The sequence below is a fragment of the Acanthochromis polyacanthus genome, chromosome 3 (genome assembly GCF_021347895.1).
Source record: "Acanthochromis polyacanthus isolate Apoly-LR-REF ecotype Palm Island chromosome 3, KAUST_Apoly_ChrSc, whole genome shotgun sequence".
Lineage (NCBI taxonomy): Eukaryota > Metazoa > Chordata > Actinopteri > Pomacentridae > Acanthochromis > Acanthochromis polyacanthus.
Genome location: NC_067115.1, coordinates 29,203,793 through 29,227,241, shown reverse-complemented (window position 1 = coordinate 29,227,241; position 23,449 = coordinate 29,203,793). Strand labels below are relative to the sequence as shown.

The 23,449-nt window shown below is 38.6% G+C and overlaps 1 protein-coding gene across 1 annotated transcript in view; it reads right to left on the bottom strand.

The window, feature by feature from the left end:
* Positions 1–21,891, bottom strand: part of cntln (centlein, centrosomal protein) — a 90,251-nt gene extending 68,360 nt beyond the window's left edge. Inside the window, exons 1-9 of the mRNA XM_051945974.1 lie at positions 21,683–21,891; positions 21,102–21,189; positions 17,463–17,551; positions 14,110–14,194; positions 10,095–10,229; positions 8,946–9,125; positions 6,792–6,925; positions 4,942–5,104; positions 4,169–4,393 (exon numbers count right to left, since the gene is read on the bottom strand). Coding sequence (XP_051801934.1) covers positions 4,169–4,393; positions 4,942–5,104; positions 6,792–6,925; positions 8,946–9,125; positions 10,095–10,229; positions 14,110–14,194; positions 17,463–17,551; positions 21,102–21,189; positions 21,683–21,849 — 1,266 coding nt within the window. The 5' untranslated portion in view covers positions 21,850–21,891. The remainder of the gene's footprint in view (positions 1–4,168; positions 4,394–4,941; positions 5,105–6,791; positions 6,926–8,945; positions 9,126–10,094; positions 10,230–14,109; positions 14,195–17,462; positions 17,552–21,101; positions 21,190–21,682) is intronic.
* Between the last annotated feature and the right edge of the window lie 1,558 nt (positions 21,892–23,449).

Sequence of the window (23,449 nt, the reverse complement as noted above, 5' to 3'; positions counted from 1 at the left end):
TTTGCCACCTTTCTATCACATCCTTCTGAATCCCAGCAGAGATGATCGTATGTATCCTGAAATTTATTCAAGGTGAAAATCATACAGAGGCTGATTCCATGCTGCTTCCTAGTATTCTCTATCCTTAAGCTTACATCCATTCTATGGAGTACCAGAAGGTCAAAAACAGTACAAACTTCAGTTCTGCACAGTAAATAAAAACACAGACATACAAAACACAATATGGAGAGCCTCTGGCTGACTCCCATTCTGTTTGTTTAGTTTTTAGTTGAAAACAGTATTTCCGTGTTTCTTTGTAGATTAAGGTTCATCATTTTCACTTGATGTTTGCTATTAATGATGATGATGATCAAAAGAAACGCCTCGTCAAAGCCAAAGGTGACCAGGCAAATGGTGGGTGTATTTGAGCACGCATGTGTCTGCAACTAGTACTTTAATTATACATCTAACAGTGTTTAGATTAACAAATATAATAACAAGCCAGAAGCAAATGTAAAAAACACAGCAAAAATGTCTGAGGGTAAAATCTATTTAGAAAAGCCAATAACAGACTTTCCTGTTGTTGTTTCTTCGCTGTTCTTTCCTGTAATGCTAAATCTGCACAAAAAAAAAATTTAACACTATTTTGAAAGAACACAGTCACTACAAATGACATTAACACTGGTTCTGCTCTACCGAGTGCCCCAATGAGACAATCCAAAGCACATCCAAACTCCAATCAGCTAAATGGAAATCAGCCATTGTTCAATTTTTTTGCTATACTTTTCCAAATGTGTCATGTCAAAATATCTTTTGTGAAACAGGCCTGTGAAATACATAAAAAATAAAGTTTCAGTAAATATTTCAAAGGCAACAAGTGCTACTTTCCGTATATTTAGATACAACTTTTTTGGAGTGAATGTTTAATTTTCCTCTTCCAATGTTGATGAGAGAAGAACCAGTGCTTGAATGACTGCCCACACAATTAACAGCTTACCACTCATTTAGGGTGGTGATGATTCCAGAAAGCCTGGGGGTCTGCTATGGATTCTAATGTTGGTCTTTAATCACCGCTCGGCTCTGATAGTAGCCAAGCACAAGACTACTGTAAATACGATGATGCAGTAACGGAGATAGTTGTAAATGATTAAATGTTCACTCCAGTTAGTTTTTTGTCCACTAATGAGGGATCTTCCCTGCCTTTAGAATGTGATGGTGACCACCCAAACTGGCAACCCAAACGTCCATAACTTGGCATTTTGTTCAGACAGCATCTCATTGTGCGTGGGGGTCATCCAGGTGCATGACCATCAGCCAAGTCCTAAAGCTAGAAGATCGGGGCATTGGGCCACTTACAACCTGACATTATGGAGATATTTCACTGTTTTCAAAATGCAACAGACAAATACATCCATACTAAAAGTCTTGAAACAGGACAAGTGCGTTAGTACAAGAAGAAACAGTCGATCTGTTGACTAACTGAACAATCTTGAGATGAAACTCTACATTATGAGAAATTACTTCTTTCCTCTGTTTCTTTATCAGTATAAATTTAATTTGTTTAGGACTGCTCACATTTTAAAGTGTTGCCATCTGCTCTACAACTTCTTTTTTTCTGATTCATATATTATCAAAATTAGCATTAACAATATTATGGTATATACCTCAACAAATCAAGTTGCAGTTTATGTCCATGTCTGTCCAGATCTTTTGGATATAAAATGTCAGAATTATTTCCCATTAGACATTTGGGGCTGAAACTTTGATATAATTTGAGTATGAATTTCTGAATTATAATCAGAAATGTGTTTTGTGAAGTCACACTGACCACTAAAATCCAATCAGTGCATCCTTAAGTCCAAGTGAAAGTTTGTCTCAAATTTTAGCAAATTCCTTTAAGGCGTTCAAGACATATTGCCTTCTCAAAAACTAGATGGATACATGCATGAATGTACAGACAGATAACTTGAAAACATGAAAAAACAGCAATGTCTCCGTACTTGGATGGTGCAGATTGTGATAGCTAACAATACTGGAATATTGCTGTTTTAAAGAAATCCTCACTTATTAAAAGCTGACTGATAGAGAAGGTGACATCTAACTAAAAAACATAACATGATTGACATCAACTGACAGCTTGACTGAGAACATTTGGTATACCGCGGACGGTTCATATTCAAGCCTTTGTAAGTTTATGTGTAAAGAGTTAGCTTGGCACAAGACACGAGAGAACAGACAATCAATCTTTGTGCACAGCATGGAAGTATAACACACAATGAGTGCTATTCCGCTCACCTACCCTCCCCTCCTTTATCCCCACCCCCACCTAAACCACTGCGGGAGGGGTGTTCAAAGCCGTCGCTCTGGTCCATATTCAAATGAGCACCGCGTTTCCCCCTGTGCTCCCGTTGCGATCAGCACTTTGATCACCTCCAATGGTAACTTCCACCAAAACATTTAAAATTAAAATTAAATCTGCCTTAACAACCTGAGCATTTGAATTTAACAGGTGTTCGGGAGGAAGTTGTTACAGAATTTGCGATTATGTGCTCAGATACACACACCTTCCGTCAAACCCACGCAGACACAGACGTGCACACATACGCACAACCTGTCAGTGAAATTACAGAGTGGGAAACAGAAAGCCCTCCTGACTGAGTGCTATACCTTGGGATACCTGATCTGTTCACTTTGATGTCAGTAGGGAAGAAAGTTAAAGAAACAAATCAGCCAGACAGGAGCTACATGTGTTCAGTAAACAAAAGTTATTATTCATTCTTAGCTTTTGGCGAGACACATGATTATTTTCGTAATTATTTCTCAGCCATGGAGATCTGTGATTCCGCTTCTTTTTTATTTTTTTGTCTGACCCGGGCGGCAAAGAGACAAAGTGTGGAGTGCATCTTCAGTCTGACAAAACAAACTCACACTTAAATATATACGTGTGTGAATGCATATAGGGCCATACTACACACACATACACACAAAAAATGCACATTAACACACACAGCACTAACTGCATCTTCTCTAAATGCAGTATTAATTACTGGAGGAACACTGCAGTACTGTATTTAATTACTGACTAAATGATCCATTTATACTTTACCGCTGGTTAAATTAACAGGGTTAAGTGAGACAGGGTGATTTTAACTCACTTAACATTTGAGCTGATATCTTGAAACTTCCACAGTCTGGGGGCAGCACTTTCAGAAAATCAACCAATCAAATTAAGAAATTACAGTCAGCGGAGGTATAGACATATTACGCAACGGCTGCAAAAATATTATCTTAGCTGCATCAGCTCCAGAGCAGTTTTATTTGAAACAGGATCCAATTTAAACTGAAGCAAAAATCATACTGCAGAACAGATTGACAGATTCCATCGTGGCTAAAGTGTACAAGATGTAGATGCTTTTTTCCACCGAATGTTTGACACTGTGTGGTCCAGCACCTATCACTATATCATTAGGAGTTATTAAAGGCCTCTATTGCTTTGGGTGACGGTTCAAAGCTAAAGAGCCAAAACCGAACTCCTGGTGACTGACAGATGTAGAACTGTAACATCATCTTCAAGAACATTACTGGGCTCCAATTAAATCACCTCTCTCCACCTCTTATCTGTCTTTGCTACCTGACCGGAGTGTGTTAAAAGGATTTCCAGTTACTTGGTTGGGAGGGGAGAAAGAAGATAGATAAAGTAAGTAAGTCAGAGAGAGCACGTGTGCCGAGAACGGAGAGTGGAGAAGATCAGATAGCTGACATAAAAGACAGTGGTGCTAAGAGAGACGGATAGATCAAGGGTGAACTAGAGAAATATCAAAAGAATGATTCTGAGTTAAAGACCACCACCAGAGGCCATGCTGGCGCTTGTCAGTTACTGATGTGCCTGCTAATCCACCAACACATCACTTTACCTTCGGACAATTACACACTAGGCCAAGACAAGTGGTTGGCAGATGTGGCAAAATATAATGTTGGTTATATAAATGAAAAGATAGGTACAGTATTCTGGAAAACGTAAGCAAACAAATTTATTGTCCATACCCACACACATGGATATGAAATTTCAACAACTTTTACAGCAGACCAAGAAGAACGCTTCTTAGCCTGGAGTTTTTATGCACTTTATAAAGTCTACAAAGAGAAGGCCTTTGTGGGAGAGGCGGTAAAGAAGAAGAACGATGCTTACCCTGAAGTTGGTTTGTCTGTTTGGTGAGGGGTAAAGGGCTGTCTGCTGAGCCTGTTGCTGCTGCTGCTGTTGTATTTGTTCTTGTTGTTGCTGTAGCTGGGTCTGGAGTTCCAAGATATGCTGGTCTTTCTGAGCCAACTGGCTGCTGAGCTCCTGGTGACTCTGACGGAGCTTGGCCTCACTAGTGACAAGAGCCTGGTAGCACTGACTCAACTCCTTGTATAGCTGTCAACAAACATAAATGAGACAGAACTGTTGGAAAAGTAGGCAAAGGGGGGGTGAAGAGGAGGGGAAATAAGTCAACCAGAGGAACGTGACACAAATATAGTACTTAGCTGATGTGGAAACTGTTCTATGCATTCCTGTAGGAATGTTTATTTATTTCCATTGAGAAAAACATTGTTAAGACCATCTAAATAGGGAATAATAGCAAAAACAAAGGATGAAAGGCAAAAAAACAAAACAAAAGATGATACATAGTAGGGCCAAAAAGGTTTCTTAATAGCTATTTTATGATTTATAATTGCAACATGTCTCTCTCTATACCTCCACTTGCACAGTCATCAGATGGAGGTGTGGTACTATGAGAACCTATTCACAGTAACTGGATAGTAACTGAGTAACTGTGAGAAAAGTGCTTTTCTGGCAGTAGTAAAATAATTGCAGGTTACAACTAGCTTGGAAATAAATCACAACAGCGGGTGAGGCCCAAATGGAGTGCAACAGAGTGGTTTTTAACAACGATGAGTTTGAGGTTTGGCATGCACAAGTACCCGCTGATAGGAAGTGGTGTCAGCAGTGTGTGCCTCTTCTTGGTTCCTCAGGACCTTCTGTGTGTCTAGGTTGAGTCCTTCCAGTTGCTTGATCAGGTGGCTCTGCTCGGCTGCATGCTCCGTGCTCTGTCTGTACAGAGTCTGCACTTCTGTAAAATCACGACTGAACACACACACTGAGTGCGTTATACACAGTCAAAGCTTGTGAAAAATTCTATGTATGTATAGGGTGGAAATTATTTTCCTCATCCACATTCTGAAATTATATGTCTAAATTTATGGGTTTGATTTTGGATGAAAAAAAATAAAGAATCCGTAATCCTGATAAAGAAATTCCTTAACCCTTTAAGCTTCAGTGTACCGCCGGCGGTACACCTACTAATTTGCATAGGAATTTCAAGAATGTCCGACGGGTGCAAACGCGATTATACAAACACTATACACCGATGGAAAGCTTAGATTCTCATGAATCCGCCGGTATAAACCACTTTCAGATGCGATTACCACAGCGGGTGAGAAAAACACATTTGTCCGACAAAAACAAATATTCATCCATCCGTTCTCTATACACGGCTTCAACGCACACAGCGCGACTCACATTTCCGGGTTTATTATTACACACAAAAAAAAGATTCCACAAAAAACGGCCATAATCCAACCTTTTACATCAGATGACACAAGCCAGTAAACTATTTTATCCAAACATGTCCTGAAGTCAGTATAAAATCCCCGAATCGGTCGTTTTCAAGGAAATGCACCTCCCGATGCGCGTCCAATATTCCCCGTATTTTTCGTAATTTTTTTATTTAAAAATAGAATATTAGCGATTTTTTGTACTGAAAACGGCTGGAATTGACTGAAGCTTAAAGGGTTAAAATATGAAGTCAAGAGCATGTCCAGGCATCTGAATTATCAGGGTGTATGATTTTTTTTCTTTCTAAAATAACATTGAAAGTGTGTAAATATAAAATAGTGTAATTTAAATACATAATTTAAATTATTTAAACAAATACAGGGTGTCCCTACAGTCTGGACACATAGGAGATCTCATCAACTACAATTTCTTTGCCTCCACAGATTAAATATGGCTATCATATAAATATATATTTGATCAATTATCAAATGTATTAAATTCAATATATTTAAAAAACAATATATTGAATAAAATGTTGTTTAAAATCTCATCTCTTGAAAATGTGTATTTTTGCCTATATGTCCAGACTTTAGGGACACCCTGTGTACAGTCTTCATAGCACCAGATATTTGTTTTCATGGTTAGTACATATTCCCCATAGAAACATGGAAATAACAACCATTATGAGAATATTCACAAACTGCAAATTACATCACTGTAATGAACTAAGGACAGTGATACATTCACATTCCTTCTTATATCAACAACGGCTAATTTCTCAACAGAGCAACATTAATTAGCATCAAAGTTCATTTGTTTACGTGTCCTTCCATGGAATTATCACAAAGTGCTCCTCTAACTTATAAGGACATCTTTAATCACCTACCTAAAGCCTTAAGAATACTCTATAGTCCTGGTGTGACTGACATGTTAGAGTGCCTCTGGCATTAAAACAGAAAAGTAGTTAAAAAAGGTTGAGATTACCACTAAGGCTCCTACAGTTCTCACAGTTTTTATCATATCGACTAAAGCTTAGCCAAAGCCTGCCCTGTTTCCCTTTTCTCTCTCTTTTAAAGCACATCCACTATGCAGGGCTTATCAAGTGGCTTTAGGTGAGCCAGAGTGGAAGAAATCTGTGTCACCCCAAAGGGTGTATTAGGTATTAGGGTGTGGTTGTTACAAGAACAAAGACACTGCTTCAGTTGGTAGGGCTCACCGAAGTCGATCGAGTTGCTCCTCTTTGGTTGTTACCTCCCTCTCTTTGGAAGAAAGCTGAGCTTCAAGACTTCTGCTGTGGCTCTGCAAGGCAGACAGCTCCTGCCAAGCTTTATGCAGCTCCTCCTCCAGATCCTGATGTAGAAGAGGAACAATGACTTTAAATTGACAGTCTTTTGCAAAAAATATACTTCTTAAGAAATATTAATGATAGCATTTTTATGCCAGTTTACACTACCATTCAAAAGCTTGGGGTCACTCAGACAACTTCACATTTTCAATGAAAATACACACTTTTATTCATGTGCTAACATAATTGCACAAGGGTTTTCTAAACATCAGTTAGCCTTTCAACACCATTAGCTAACACAATGTAGCATTAGAACACAGGAGTGATGGTTGCTGGAAATGTTCCTCTGTACCTCTATGAAGATATTCTATTAAAAATCAGCCATTTCCAGCTAGAATAGTCATTTACCACATTAACAATGTCTAGACTGGATTTATCATTCATTTAATGTTCTCTTCATTGAAAAAAACACTGTTCTTTCAAAAAGAAGGGCATTTCTAAGTGACCCCAAACTTTTGAAACAGTAGTGTATTTCTGAATAAATATTTATGTCAGCATTTTTATGCCAGCTTATGTGTTTGCGCCGACTCTTTATGACACAGCCGTAAACCAACTGGGAAGTGTGGTATACTTTACCTACTCTGTGAAGGAATCAATAGCAGCATTTGGATATGTACAGTGTTATTGTTGACGTTGTAAATCTACCTGCTGTTACTAGATGCCTACAACTCACACATTTACTGAGAAATTCAACAAAAACATGCAACACCACAAATAATTAATTCATAAAAACTGCAAAAACATAGAAATTGTGACAGCGGTTTTAGTTTTAAGTCCAGGAGCAGGGTGGTAAATATTTTAGGCCTTTATTTGTGTGACACTGACTTTCAGCAGACTCACCTCAGCGCAAAATGTACATGGATGTAACACTATACCAGAATATTTAGAGACTGCACCTGCTGCTATGATGCTTTTGTGCGGTAGGTGCAGGAATGGTGTTAGTGACAGACTTTCCTTAAGGCATGACATCAAACACTAATAAGTCACCAAACCCGGTATAAACCATACAACAAATCAAGTATTCACTGAAAATTACAGGAAAAATATTTTTGCTATAACATACACATTGGTGTTTACTAAATTTGCATTAGCTTAGGGGCTATAGTTTCATTACATTTTTCGATTTCTGTGCAGTTTAAGTAATAATAATAACTATATCTTATCTATGCTTGCATGACTGAATTAAATGATAAAGTCCTGGACAAATCTTTGCTATGTCAAACAAATTGGCATGATGTATCCCCCGTGCATCCCATAATCTCCATCTCCATCTTTCAAATCAATGTATGATACAAAAAATGAGGAACAGGTGGAGTGTCTCCGGCTGTGATGGATGTGCATATACTAGTTGCCGGGCTCCATCCCATCCAAGTGTAATTACTCGGCAGCTCTGACTTATTCAGGACTTTCTGTCTGACTCCATTTGACTAGGGGAGCAATACATTTCATAACGATTAGTTCATAAGGAAGGGGAAGAATGTGAGGTTCTCCTGCAGCTCTTATGTCCTGAGACTCTGCTAGGAAGTTGATTTCTGTGAAGAAACGGCAACAGGCTGCATATTGAAATGGAAAATTCTTCAAGGATTTTGACTGCCACTCGATTGGTTTAATATTCAAAAATCTGTCACTGTACTTCTCATGCCCACGGTGATGAAAAGTACTGATCCATAATGATGACTGTAGCAATAGACAGATTTTGAATACTACCTGCTTGCTTTAGGGAGACTGAATGACACACAACACACAACCAGCACAAATTCTGAAACCCGCACATACCAACAACTTCACAAAAGTTCCTTTCAGTTGTGGTCCACCCAATTCATTTTTTACCCCAACCCAGCAAGATCTGTCTCCCCTGTGTTAAATCATAATTTTTCCTTCCTTTGAATATAGTCTCTGCATATTCAATTATGTGTTTTGCTACAGAGATCTTTTTATATTCACAAGGCGAGGAAGAAAGGCTGTGAGGGATCAGAGAGTTCAAGGTGTGTGTGTGTCTGAATGGACTTGTCACCGTGCTCATACCTTTAATCTGGCCTGGGCAGCATCCCTCTGGTCTCGTTGGCTGCTGGCCTGCCTCTGTTTCTCCTCCAGGTCAGCTCGCAGGGCGGCACAGCGGGAAGTTAATCCCTCTTTCTCCTCCTCTAGAGCCTGCACCACCTGCTGCTCCTCCTCCTCTTTCCTCCTACACTCCGTCTTCATTTCCTGAACAAGAGAGGTGTGTGTGTGTGTGTGTGCAGAGAGGAGCGGGGGGTCAGCAGGGCCAAATAAACAATAGTGACGAAAGAAGAGAAACAGAAAAAAGTAGCAATTCAAACTGAGAAAATGAAAAAAAAGGAAGCCGGAGAGGTACAGAAAGAAGCAGCCCACGGGGTTGAAGCCGAAATGAATATGTAAACAGTGAAGCGGCTTTTCTGCGGGAGCCCCCTGCATGGGTCGTTGATTGGCCAAGGTCACCTGTGCTGTATGACTGGGCCCACGTGGCCAGATGTTGGTTGGTGTGGGCCGAACTCTGCTGCAAGAGCTGGACTCATGTAGGTGCAGGGGCCAGTCTGTCAGCTTTAATGACAGGCTCCTAATGAGAATGGTGCTTGCTACGAGACCCATTACACTCAACCGAGGTCTCCTTTGATGCTGTCCCCCACGATTTCTCACCATGAGACCCCACCAAGACTGTGTAAGGACCATTCCTTTATCAATTAATCATAGCCGTGTCCCATCTAAGCATAATTAGGTAGAAGCCACACCATCATGTGCACACTTTTCACTTTCCCCCCACTGAAGGAGGCATTAAGTATTTATCTGCAAGTTAACAACCTGCTTTCCTTTGACTCCTTCTCTCTATCTTACACACACACACACACACACACACACACACACACACACACACACAGACTTTCCAGCTGTTAAGTATTCTCTGTTGTCAGTAGCAAGAAAGAAAGCTAAAAGCAAAAAAAAAAAAAAAAGAGCTAGAAAGAGTAAGGGTGAAAATGAGAGAAGACGACACAAAGACACTGAGATTGTGTTCAGGAGGGCTGAACAATCCTTTCTCTTCTAAATGATTCAAATGCCTGAAGCCATAGCCACAGGGGGCTTGTCGTGTTAGGTGCCACAAAGAAAAGAGACTTTTCGAATCTGAGGCCCAGACTGCCACAGAAATTTGGTTCCACCAACCTTAAGTTGCTGACTCTTATTGACCAGTTGTTCACGCAGAGCTGTCAGCTCCTTCTTCATTAAAGCACTCTCCTCTTCCACTGTTGTCCTCCTCTGTACAAAGTTGTTAATCTCCTGCTGCTGTCCTGACACTTTCTGTGGCAGACAGAGATATAGAAGAAAGGCAGTGAATGACACGGTAAGAAAGGAAGAGAGAAAGAGGGTGGCAGATTATATTTTGGATTTTAAGTATTGGAAACTCAAATCAAAAATGTGGATTACGTCCCTACTATGGTCTGAAGCACATATAACACTCACTTTTAAATATACTAACTCACATTACATCTGTGCGTATTAAACAGAAAACATACTGACTGTATAAAATTGATATTTAGCAAACTTGGTTTTCACCCTGTAACAGAAATGGAAGAGCAACTAAAGACTCATTTTCTTTGATAATCATCTGTTTTGCCAGCTGTTACTAAACAAGGTCCTCGTCAAGTCTTTAAAGCCTCAGAAAACGCATACAACATCTTTCTAGAGCTCCAAGTGATGTCTTGTTTTGCCCAAAAAACACACCAAAACATAAAGATTTACGAGGAAGTTAAGACAATGGAAAAAAAATGGCAGGTTTAAGAACCAGGAACAATTACCTGTTTGGAAAACACGAGTTTGAAAGAAGAGCGAAAACCATCCACTACACTTTCAAAGCAGTTGCTGATTAATTTTTTGTTTTTTGATTAATGATTGAAGAGAAAGCCCTCACACACATTCATCTATTAGCACCCAACTGACCCCCAGTTCAATAACACAGGTCTTATTTTTGCTTTGCTTTATGCAGTGTTCTGTGGTTTTTTTGTCTCGCTTGTGTTGTTTGCCTATTTTTTTGACGCCTTTAAGTGTTTTTTGTCAGTCTTTGTCTCTTTGTTTTGTTTCGTGTCGCTTGTCTCATTTTTTGTCATTTTGTTTCTCACTTTTATCGTTTTGTGTCTCATTTTTGTAACATTTTGTCGTTTTGATCATAAAGTAAAATGCTATTTCATTCAGTTGTAGATACGTGTGATAAAACGTTTTGTGCCTGTAAGTAGCGATATCTAAATGATACACTGAGGCATAATGTTGTTGAAATTGAATTTATTTTTTGTAAGAAATTTCAGGTTGTTCATAATGTTGTGAAAAAAGTAATTCTTTAAGTGTGAACATTTTCAGAACAAATATTTTTTTGCATTAAAACAAAGGAAAACATTTGGAGTTTATAGATTTTTATACTCTAATTTTATTAGCCACAAGACAAACAGAACAAAGTCCTCTGATGATTAATTTGATGATTCTCAAGATTCAACAAACAAGAGGCCAACAGAAACACTACAATGATTTAATGACCACCAACTTCTGATGTTGGTATATGTTCAATTCATGTTTTTTGGCAGACTTTGTGGCCCGAGCAGGAGGAAGCTGGCTTCTTAACACTACATCAGCTGGGGTTTGGCATTGGCTGGTAATCCACAGCCTTCTGTGGGTACACCCTCCTCTCAAATAACACTGTGCTCTGGGATGCAGTTAATTGCCATGTAGAGGGAAATCGCTCAGATATATCCAGATAGTGGATTTAGCGTTCCTTGCTACTTCTAGCTTGCCGTTATAAGAACAGAGGGGCTTTAATAGAGATTTATACTGGAGAGCAGAAAATAAATTCAAACGCTGATAATGAGATAGGAAAGAACAATTTGAACCCCAGTAGCGCTCAATTGATAGAGGAGAAAAAAAAGGGGGGTTCCGCCAAGTTAAGAGGTCTAGGACAGAAAGATTAGCATTTGAAAATTCCCAGTGCAGTTCAAAAATGAAAGCTAATTATGTTACAAAAGTATAGCGTAAAAGAGGTGGAGGGAAAAAAGAAGACAAGGGGAAAAAAAGATCATCAAAGCGGAAGAGCCGATATATTAAGAAAAATTTGAGATCCAATGTGGACTCAGCGAACCATCACATCGCCCCCCAAAAAAGAGGGAAGACCAATTAATCACTATGTGAGCATGGCTCAAGACTATGGATGAGATGATGACTGTCAGAGGGCCGGATGACACAGCACAGAGCCCAGCGCTATTAATGAGCTTTTTAAAAAAAAAGCTGTGAAACTCTTCTGAAGAAATGCAGCAAAAATGCAAGGCTTCTATGAAAGCAAAAAATATATTGTACGTTTACACCTAAACACAAATGAGCATGAATAGTTTAACCGTGTTTAAGTCACCATTTGTCTTACCTGTTTGTGCTGTTTGCAAGCTATGAAATTAGCAAGAGGGAGGTAGGTTCAAATGTTTGTTAGGAACATGGAAGGTTGGTTCTGAGGTTTGGCACACTGGATGAATAGGTAAAGTTTAGCTGTAGCAGGTTAGTCATGTGCCCGTCATTAATTTAGGCTACTGTTAAGTTACAATATTCCAAACCAGTAAAGCTCTCAGTTTATCTAAGTCTTGTTAAAACGAAGCAGGCCTCACGCAGAGGTAACTGAACGATTTTGAGTGGAGTCTTGTAAAATATAATTACAGAGGAAAGTCTAAGGCACACCTGTGCACTAATCATGGTGTCTAATCAGCATCTTGATATGACACACCTGTGAGGTGGGATGGATTATCTCAGCAAAGGAGAAGTGCTCACTATCACAGATTTAGACAGATTTGTGAACAATATTTGAGAGAAATGGTGATATTGTGTATGTAGGAAAAGTTTTAGATCTTTGAGTTCATCTCATAAAAAATGGGAGCGAAAACAAAAGTGTTGTGTTTATGTTTTTGTTGAGTGTATGTTAGCACATGAATAAAAATGTGAATTTTCACGGAAATCAGGAAATTGCCTGGGTGACCCCAAACTTTTCAATGGTAGTGTCATACAGCAGCTTGTTCTCTGGACATTTGCTGCATCACTGATAGTGTCCAATCTAGATGCTAAAAAGTTTTAGAGTTTGCATGCCAGCTGGCCACCATGGGCGCCAAACGGTCAATCATTATTTGGATACATGGATAAAGATTATATCCATTAGAATTCTATTCTGTTTTTTCAGAAACAATGCAAAGCAGAAACATTCATAACAATTCCAAATCAAGAAAACTATCAAGAGAGTTTTGCTGTAGTACTTGGGAGTCTCTGTGCTTCAAAGATATTTTGTCCGCAGTTTTGTGAATCCTGTGAGAAAACAGTGAGCTATCTTGGCTGACTAGAATATTTTACTTTAAAAGCATGTGCTGCATTAAAATAAAGTTTGCACTAATAACATATCTTGCAGTCCTATGAGCTACTATTATGATAGCTCAGGAGGCTAATGGCAAAAAGCACTGGCAGGCTGATGACTCCATTACAGCCAGTCTCATTAAGAATGAACACAATCCTGGATGAGGGGCGCTAATGAAGGAGACTGACAGATGCTTCGGTGAAGGGATGATGATTTGGAGTAAATTACATTAGTGATGTCATTATCATTAGCCATCATACCATCAAGAAATATTACTAAAGGTGCGAAGCAAAAGCAGGTAAGAGAGAGAGAGATAGCATGAAAGTGATACTGATAAAAATACACAGATTGTTTCATGTATCACTTTTTTGTGATACATTTAATTTATTTATATAAAAGCTAATAACAAACACTCGTTTGCAACCAAAGAAAAGGCAAAAGAGGATCGTGTCAAATAGAATATCAAAACCTAACCGATTTTAGTGAAAGACATCAAATAAATAATTATATAGAAGAAATAGATGTGACTGAAATGTCAGATAGATGCTTTGTCGCTGTCCCTTTGGAACTGGTTGTTAGCCAACAAGATTTCCAGATTTGTTAATACAGAAAGTTCAAATATAGGAATGCTTTTGTAACTTTTGTATAAAGTGGATTTAGTTTCTCTTTATGTTACTAGAGATTTCTTTACTTTTATTCTGATTTGCTTTAATACATACAATTCACAGCTTTGGTTACATAAATATACAAATTAATATGAGTGAGATTTGACAGACATCTGCTTAACACAGTGAGTAACAGCCTGTACTGTACCTGTTCCAGCTCTTGTATCTTGTAGTCTTTGGACTGGAGGATCTCCAACACTTTCCGGTCCTTCATCTCAGCTTTGTGTTTCTCACTAGAAGAAAAAGGAAAGAAAAAAGTAACACGTGTCCATATTCATGAGAGCATAGAGTGACTAAACTAGTATATAACAAGCTTATTCTCCAAATTCAACAGCTAGATTATCTGAAAAAAGCATCCACGTTATTAAAATATTTCAAATGTAAATGTTTTGCAACTTTTTTCAGTAAAATTTTGTCATTTCCAGTACACACGTGGACAAAATTGTTGGTACCCCTCAGTTAAAGAAGGAAAAACCCACAATTCTCACTGAAATCACTTCAAACTCACAAAAGTAACAATAAATAAAAATTTATTGAAAATTAAATAATCAAAATCAGCCATCACTTTTGAATTGTTGATTAACATAATTATTTAAAAAAACAAACTAATGAAATAGGGCTGGACAAAAATGATGGTACCCATAACTTAATATTTTGTTGCACAACCTTTTGAGGCAATCACTGCAATTAAACGATTTCTGTATTTGTCAATGAGCGTTCTGCAGCTGTCAACAGGTATTTTGGCCCACTCCTCATGAGCAAACAGCTCCAGTTGTCTCAGGTTTGATGGGTGTCTTTTCCAAATGGCATGTTTCAGCTCCTTCCACATATGTTCAATGGGATTCAGATCTGGGCTCATAGAAGGCCACTTTAGAATAGTCCAACGCTTTTCTCTCAGCCATTCTTGGGTGTTTTTGGCTGTGTGTTTTGGATCGTTGTCCTGTTGGAAGACCCATGACCTGCGACTGAGACCAAGCTTTCTGACACTGGGCAGCACATTTCTCTCCAGAATGCCTTGATAGTCTTCAGATTTCATCGTACCTTGCACACTTTCAAGACACCCTGTGCCAGATGCAGCAAAGCAGCCCCAAAACATTACTGAGCCTCCTCCATGTTTCACCGTAGGGACAGTGTTCTTTTCTTCGTATGCTTGGTTTTTGAGTCTATGAACATAGAGTTGATGTGCCTTACCAAAAAGCTCCAGTTTGGTCTCATCTGTCCAAAGGACATTCTCCCAGAAGCTTTGTGGCTTGTCAACATGCATTTTTGCAAATTCCAGTCTCGCTTTTTTATGAGTTTTTTTCAGCAGTGGTGTCCTCCTTGGTCGTCTCCCATGAAGTCCACTTTGGCTCAAACAACGACGAATGGTGTGATCTGACACTGATGTACCTTGGCCTTGGAGTTCACCTTTAATTTCTTTGGAGGTTGCTCTGGGCTCTTTGGATACAATTCCAACGATCCGTCTCTTCAATTTGTCATCAATTTTCCTCTTGCGGCCACGTCCAGGGAGGTTGGCTACTGTCCCGTGGGTCTTGAACTTCTGAATAATATGAGCCACTGTTGTCACAGGAACTTCAAGCTGTTTAGAGATGGTCTTATAGCCTTTACCTTTAAGATGTTTGTCTATCATTTTTTTTCCGATGTCCTGGGACAATTCTCTCCTTCGCTTTCTGTTGTCCATGTTCAGTGTGGTACACACCTTTTCACCAAACAGCAGGGTGACTACTTGTCTCCCTTTAAATAGGCAGACTGACTGATTATGAGTTTGGAAACACCTGTGATGTCAATTAAATGACACACCTGAGTTAATCATGTCACTCTGGTCAAATAGTTTTCAATCTTTTATAGAGGTACCATCATTTTTGTCCAGGCCTGTTTCATTAGTTTGTTTTTTTAAATAATTATGTTAATCAACAATTCAAAAGTAATGGCTGTCTTTGATTATTTAATTTTCAATAAATTTTTATTTATTGTTACTTTTGTGAGTTTCAAGTGATTTCAGTGAGAATTGTGGGTTTTTCCTTCTTTAACTGAGGGGTACCAACAATTTTGTCCACGTGTGTATAGACTCTGTCCTTTCTAATCATGCTAATTTCAAACTGTCAACTTCAAATTCTTTGTCCACTTGCTGCACTTACCAGCTAAAAAACACATATCTTTAAATATCTTAATCCTTTTCATGTTCACTAAAGCTAAAGTTTAACAAAAGAACTACAGTACTACAATGCTGCAGCGCCAAACTCTGAACCCTCTCTCTAGTTGACTAGCACGTCTTTTATCATAATTAACTTTTAGGGAGTCAAAAACAAGGCTTCAATTGGGGACCTGTTTGTTTCAACTGCTTTAGACCACCAGAGACCACCCATTCCCTCCACTCATCACTTGTTCCTTCTACACCTCCCCTCTTTGAGGCCTTTTCTATCGTCTCTTTGCCTCTTCTGATCAGCTCTCTCCCCCGGCAGACGCTGAAATAAGTATCTGTTGTCCCTGGAGGGGCTGGAACGCAGGCAGGCCTAGCTGCATCTCCTCATATATTGGGCTGTGTTCACCATGTCCTGAGCAACCAACCAATCACTCTACATGATCCGCACAGGAAGGGGAGGGAGGGATGAATGGCGGTTCCCAGTGGGCACCAGCGCTTGACTGGAGTCGACACAATTACCATGTCAATATCCTCCTGCGCATCAGGTGATACAATACACATACACTCTCTGGTTGCATGTTCCCCCACCGGTCTCGGTGGACCTACATACTTTGATGGGTTTCCTAAGGGGCTATAAGGAACTGAAGAGGGTGAGAAGAAGAAATGAGAGGCACAGGTATCGAGGCAGTTTCTGCACTGTGTTCTACCTCTATTAAGGGCTTACTAACAACTGACAGACCTCAGAAAGTGTGCGATATGCACCGGAAAATATGGCTCTATCGCATTCCCTGAAGAAAAATGTCAGCAAAAACTGAATAAATTTGTACACAAACCTTAAGGGCTGTTGCTGAAAGTAGAATAAACAAACAGTTCTTAAAGTACTGTGATAAAAGAAAGACAATTTGAGGACACAATATCTTTCCTAATAACAAAGAATATATTTTGTGTAGCCAAATGTGCATCATCAGGAAAAAGCCTGAACCTCTGTCTTTTCCGAAAGTTCCCAGGCCACTATTTTCCGTGTAGCTTAGTCATCCTGCAAAAGAGGTCATACCCAATCTCACAATTTATCCGATAAAGACAAGCATTTGGCAGGACTGTTTCAACTGTCCAGCATGTGAGCAGAAGAAGAAGAGTGTTTTCATTAAAAGGGTTTCCGTTGTTTGAACTGCTAGACGGGGGATAAGAGGGCTTAAATCAGCATCTGCACCAGATTCCGTCATAACCCCCGAAGAACGGCCAAGGTGCTTTAAACACCCCTTGAATGACTTTCACACATATTCTCTTCACTTGTGAGATAAAGCAATGTTCAGCTGTTGAGCCTCTCAGGTAGCAATGCAAAGGATGAATCTACCCACCGCTCAACCACCAAACTAACAGCCTGGGTCAAGTCCGGATTTGCCACTTGCAGGCGTTTCCACAGGGACCACACAAACTCCTTGTCTGCCTGTGAAAATAAAGGATTTAGCAACTCAACAGCTGTTATTCTTAATTGAGATAAATCATGCCTGATACATTTGACAACAAGTTTGATTTTGATAAATCCCTAAAAGGGAAAGCTGCAACACATCGCAGCTCTTCTCACCAAAAAAAAAAACAACAAAAAATGAAACAGGATGCTCAGTGACATTAGCATATGATAGTAGGAGCAGTCAATCAATAATTTAAACATCTTGTACAATTTTTTTTTTTTTTAAATCTGGCCTGTCCTCTCTAATCATGAGCCTCTCTTAGCAGTGCTGTGACCTTCGACTCAAGGGGAGCCAGCATTGACACTTGTCATTATGCACTATTTATGACTGCGGAGAGCTGGGATCCAAATCAAAACACAGCAGTCGAGCTTGCATTTTCTTTTTTAATCAATTGCTCTCCGGATATGTTTTCCACTACGGCTCCCAAGTAACTAGCCCCAAAGAAACTCAAAACTGATGACAGAGAGAGTCATCTTCAAGTGGAAAAACCCAGCCAGCCCCTGACACATTTCCAATTCAAATTGTCTCGCTGGTTTTTCAAACATTTTTAAGCTACATTACATTTAATGAGGGACATCTAAAAACTACATTTTCTGACATTAAAAGACAGAATTATACCAAATCGACTTAATATAAAATTATCTGATAAATTATGTTCACATCATCATAAGATAAAAGTCATCCCTCCCACTGGAATCTACTGGTCTCCAATTAGTACATGAATTTTAACCCCCTTTTCAAAAGTGTCTAATCAATTATTTACTAAAATGGCAGAAACAGACCTTGATAAGACCATGAGCTGAACATATAAAGTGGAAGGACTGTAGGTCTCTGTCTCTATATGCATCTGAGTGTTGGTGTGTGTGTGTTTACAGAGAGGGAACAGGGTTAAAGGGAGATAGAGATCTCACCAAATCAACTCCGGAGTGCGGCTAACGATTAAATTAAGCAGCATGGTTTACTTGAAATACGTGGTCTCCCTGTGTCTGGCCTTTGGCTGCCATTAGCCGTTCCACAGACAAATGTTCAGTGAGGACCCTCATCAAGAGCTCTCCTCTGCCGTATGTGTACTTAAAGATGCATTGAATATGTGTTTGATGATCTCTGAATTATTCATTCTGAATCCAGACACTGAAACACCATGGGCTAAACATACCAGAGAGAGTCGCTGGAATTCAGCACATATTAGTAGTAGCGTGGTCTAGCAGGAACATTTGCTGGCTGACAGAAGAGACTCTTTGTAGTTAATGGCTGTCCTGAAGTACATCATGCCAGAGACTTAAGACATCAGTAGTATTCAAATGCCACTATTTAAATTGTACACTCTACAACTTAAGGTCCTTATTAGATACACAGAATTGCTGATGTTCTACTTGAGATGAGACCACCAAGGACGGCCTCCATGTCAGTTAAGAGTAAAGCAACAGGAATCGTAGGTCTGAAATCAATTAAGTACACCAGCAAACTAGTAAAACTGCAGTGCTGTGCATTGTAATTGAAACAAACATTCTAATAATGTTGCTGCACTTTAAAGGTGTTCTCACGTATATGTCAAAAGTTTGCATGACAAAGGACTACTCAGTGGTATACACTGTCGTTCAAAAGTTTGGGGTCAGCCAGGCAATTTCATTTCATTTTCCATGAAAACTCACACTTTTATTCATGTGCTAACATAACTGCACAAGGGTTTTCTAATCATCAGTGAGCCTTTCAACACCATTAGTGAATGCAATGTAGCTTTGGAACACAGGAGTGATGGTTAAAACTGGATTTCTGATTAATTTTAGGTTGTCTTCGTTGAAAACAAAATTGTTTTTCTTTCAAAAATAAGGAAATTTCTAAGTGACCCCAAACTTTTCAACTGTAGTGTAAATAAACAGCACTGTCATGAGAAATAAATGCTATAGGCTGTGGAAACATTTTTTAAAATAACAGATATATAAAATGTGTAATATGAATTTAAATATGAATTTTAGATGACAAAAATAACACACAACATATTTAATTTACTGACTACAACACTATAAACTATGTTTACCAAAATCATAAACTTTATGTACAACTAACTTCCAACAAATTGCTTCACAAATGCACATTTTAAAAGCAGAAAGTGACTGATGGCTCACAATCTGTGTCTCTTCTATTGATTTTAAATTATGCAAAGAGTATTCTTTCAGTCATATAATGCAATAATACAAGTTACTGGTGAATTGGGAGTAAATAAATAAAGTTTTCCGTTTATTGAATTGCATAGGTGCACACATGGATTTGTACCACTATACAGGTTTGTAAAGATACCTTAGTACTCCTCCAAATTTTAATTTAAAAGTCAGACCTAAGTTTGAGCACAAGATATATAAGTTAATAGGCATATGTGTGATTACAGCCTAACAGAACCAAAACAAATGTTCCTGGCAAACCGTGTTAGGTGGTATCAACATTGTAATAAAAGTGCCAATGCAACACCTCATCTGCTGAAATCCACAGCTGTCTACCTACCTGTACAGCAAGGTAGTGTGGATATGCAAAGTGAGAAATGCTGGGATCAATTCACTCATGTTATTAGACACCACCTGGTGGTGAGTATGCAAGGACTCCCTCAATCACTGACTCATAAAGTGAAGATGAAAGCTTCTCAGATCTGCTCAGAAGCATGTTGTGTCTGTGTTCGCATTTATTTCAACAAACAGAAAATTTGGGGATGCTACGCACTGTTTACAGCCTTTGCTGAATGAGACATTTACAATCTTCTGGAGCCAACTGACTGAACATATTGTATTCAGTTTAGTGAAAAAAAAAATGTTATTTAGAAATAATAAACAAAAAATCCCTGGAAAAATGCAATTTAAACCGATGACTGTCATAAACATCATCATCATCATTATGTAGTTTGAGTATTATATATACATATATATACACACACACTTTGTAGCATGCGCCGCATTATATATCCAAGAATTATTTCATATTTGTTGCTGTTCTGTGACAAAAACCTGCTGTAGATGTATCTTATGTGAGTCACAGACTTTTTTTGAGCAGAAATAGACATAAATAAGATTAGAAAAGAACTGGATTTTTTCTTAAAAGTGCACAATGAGCAGATTAAAATGATAAGTAGTAAAAAGGGAAAGAAAAGCTTTGCATACAGCATCTGCTTTAGAGCAAGTAGTGCTGGCAACTGTAAGAAGAAGTGTCTGGCTGCACATAAAAAGATGTGCTTAATAGTTTTCAGTTTTGTTTTTGTTTTTTTTTTTTACCGGCAGAACTAGTTGTAGTACTTGTACACTCTGGTGCATTTGTAAGCTTTTTAAATTAGCTGAACAATTGTCAACATGATCCAAATTTGAAAATTAAACTTAGTGTCATCAGTGCAATCAGCAGATTTAGCCATTTAAGAGTTATTAAACGTTTTCGGGTTATGTGGAGGTCAGTCCTAATCGTTTGCGTTTCTTATGAAATAATACACCCTTCAAATAGCAGACACTACAGCACTATATGACTTTAAACACACATGTATATACATACCTGGCATTGCATCAACTCATCTGATAAACTCTTCACCTGCTCCTCCAAAACCAGGACGCGAGCGTCGTCTTTGGAGCTCATTTTGGGACTGACGAGGAAGCAAAAATAAAAGCAGAGGTCAGTTTAGAACTTCGAATGAGAAGCATACAAATGTTTGTAGCAGTGGATTAAAGATTATACAGATGGGACATTATCAGCAAATGACCTGCTTCTACTTCGTCGGTAATAACAGTAATAATCAGCGGGGTGTTTGTATTTTTGTATGTGATGTTAGCTACATAACGGTGCCCGTCTCTCGCAGATTACAAGCTAACTGGACACTATGTAGTTTGCCTCTTACCTGTTTCGATAACGTGCTAAGCAGACAGATATCAAGACTGTAGCAGCACCAACAGAAATAGGACTGTGTGATGTCTGTGCAAAACAGTGCTACTGTAGCAGCTAACGTTAGCCACCTCTACGCTAAACACTATATATTTTCCGTTTGTTGTCTGGTGTTGACAGCTTTCAGCGCAACGCCAGTGCCTCGAAAAACAACACAACATGCTTCAAAGGCATATTTAACATTCACTGCAACGTACTGAGCTATTTTTTTCCTGCAAAGCCAAAAACCAAACTTTCTCAGTGAGCAACACGACTGTCGGTAACCACGGCGATGACTTCTTCCTTTCAAACGAGCCCGCTGTTTTCCGCTTCTGTCCCTCCGCGTCAGGGGCGTTAACGTCATTTCACGACATTTGCCGCTCATGTACGGCAGCACGATCCGGATCCTTGGAGATGGAGTCAGGTATGGCTCTGGCTCCAACAACAACGGCGTCTTGGTACTCGACCCAATTATGTTTAACCTGATTTAGTAAAAAGACATGTTTATTCACATTTTCTTAAACTTTCTACACAGTAACAGCACTAAAGTGTAATTTCAGTGTACAAACGTGGGCTTTTCGCATGAGCTGAAGTAATTTGTGGTGTTTTGGTCCTTTATGCTTTATTTTTAATGTATTTTAAGACTATGTTTGGGGTCAATATATAATTGCAAGACTTTTTGTAACATAGTTGACAGGTATCGTAGTTGACAATTTTGCTGTTTTAAGGAATAAAATCAACATTACCGCCTATAATCAAACACCACATGGCACTTTTACAGAAAGATTCTTCTACAATATATTACAAAGAAAATTGAGTAAAATTGAAATCGGAAGTTATTTATGAAGATATTGTAGTAAGCCTGTTCACATGAGATAAATCCACACTTGACTCACACACTACTTTATATTCAATAACTAAGACAGCCTTGGAGTCTTGCCAGTCTTTTCTTCAGGAGGAAAGGACATCATTTGGAGCAGGTCGTGTGATTTGGAATTAACACACTTCCTTGAGCGGAGTTTTTGTCATGAGTAACTTAGTTGAAAGTGATTTCTCGGACGCAGATACAATTTGTTATTTTCCAGATAAAATTTGATATATTGCCAAAAAGAAATATCTGTCATGATTATCTCAACTTAGTAAAAAGAACACAATCAAAACCGTTTTTGAAAAAGCTCGTTTTATTATTGTTTTGCTAATTAGAAGGTGATTGTTATGAATTTTGGATCATTATTTAGTTGACATTTTAGTGATATCCAGTAATTTATTATTAATAAAGATTGTTTCCATCATAAATAATTATGGAATCTGTAAAGACATGATCACAACAAATGTGAAAAAACGTAATTTTTTTTAACTTACATAAAAATGCATGCAGGATATGTCTCATGGACTTCAAAAGTCCCTCAATTATATATTGACCCTTTGGGTGTCACTCACACATTGGTTGATTGAACATTGCACTTGTTTTTCCTTCTACACGCTGATGTAGTAGGCTGAATGGCGTGAGGATGCTTTCAATAGTAAAGCCACAAATCATTATTATTTATCAGTTTGATCCATACAGGGCACAGCACACAGAAAAACTGAATCAAATTAAAGTGTGACGTGACTGTGATCACTCTTAGCTGCGACAATTCTTGTATAGGTGCAGTTGTCATCAAATGGTGCTCTTGGGATGGTACTCAGTGAAATTAAGTTGGGTATGATTTAGCAGAACATATATATACACAGTTTTAAAACTTACCTAAAGAATAACAACATTAAAATTCTGCTTTAAATGGTCAAACATGGGTGTTTTGCACAGGATAAAATAATTTCAGCGTTTGGTCTTTTGGTCCTTTATCACAACAGGACCAATAACGTGCATGTATTTATGTGCCTGTAATAAATTTCCAAGAAAACCTCCAGTTAGAATGTTCTCTTTTTATTTGTTAGAGGCCCTTCTAATTTGCTCTGGTTGTGACTTCTTGAATCAGCTCTTG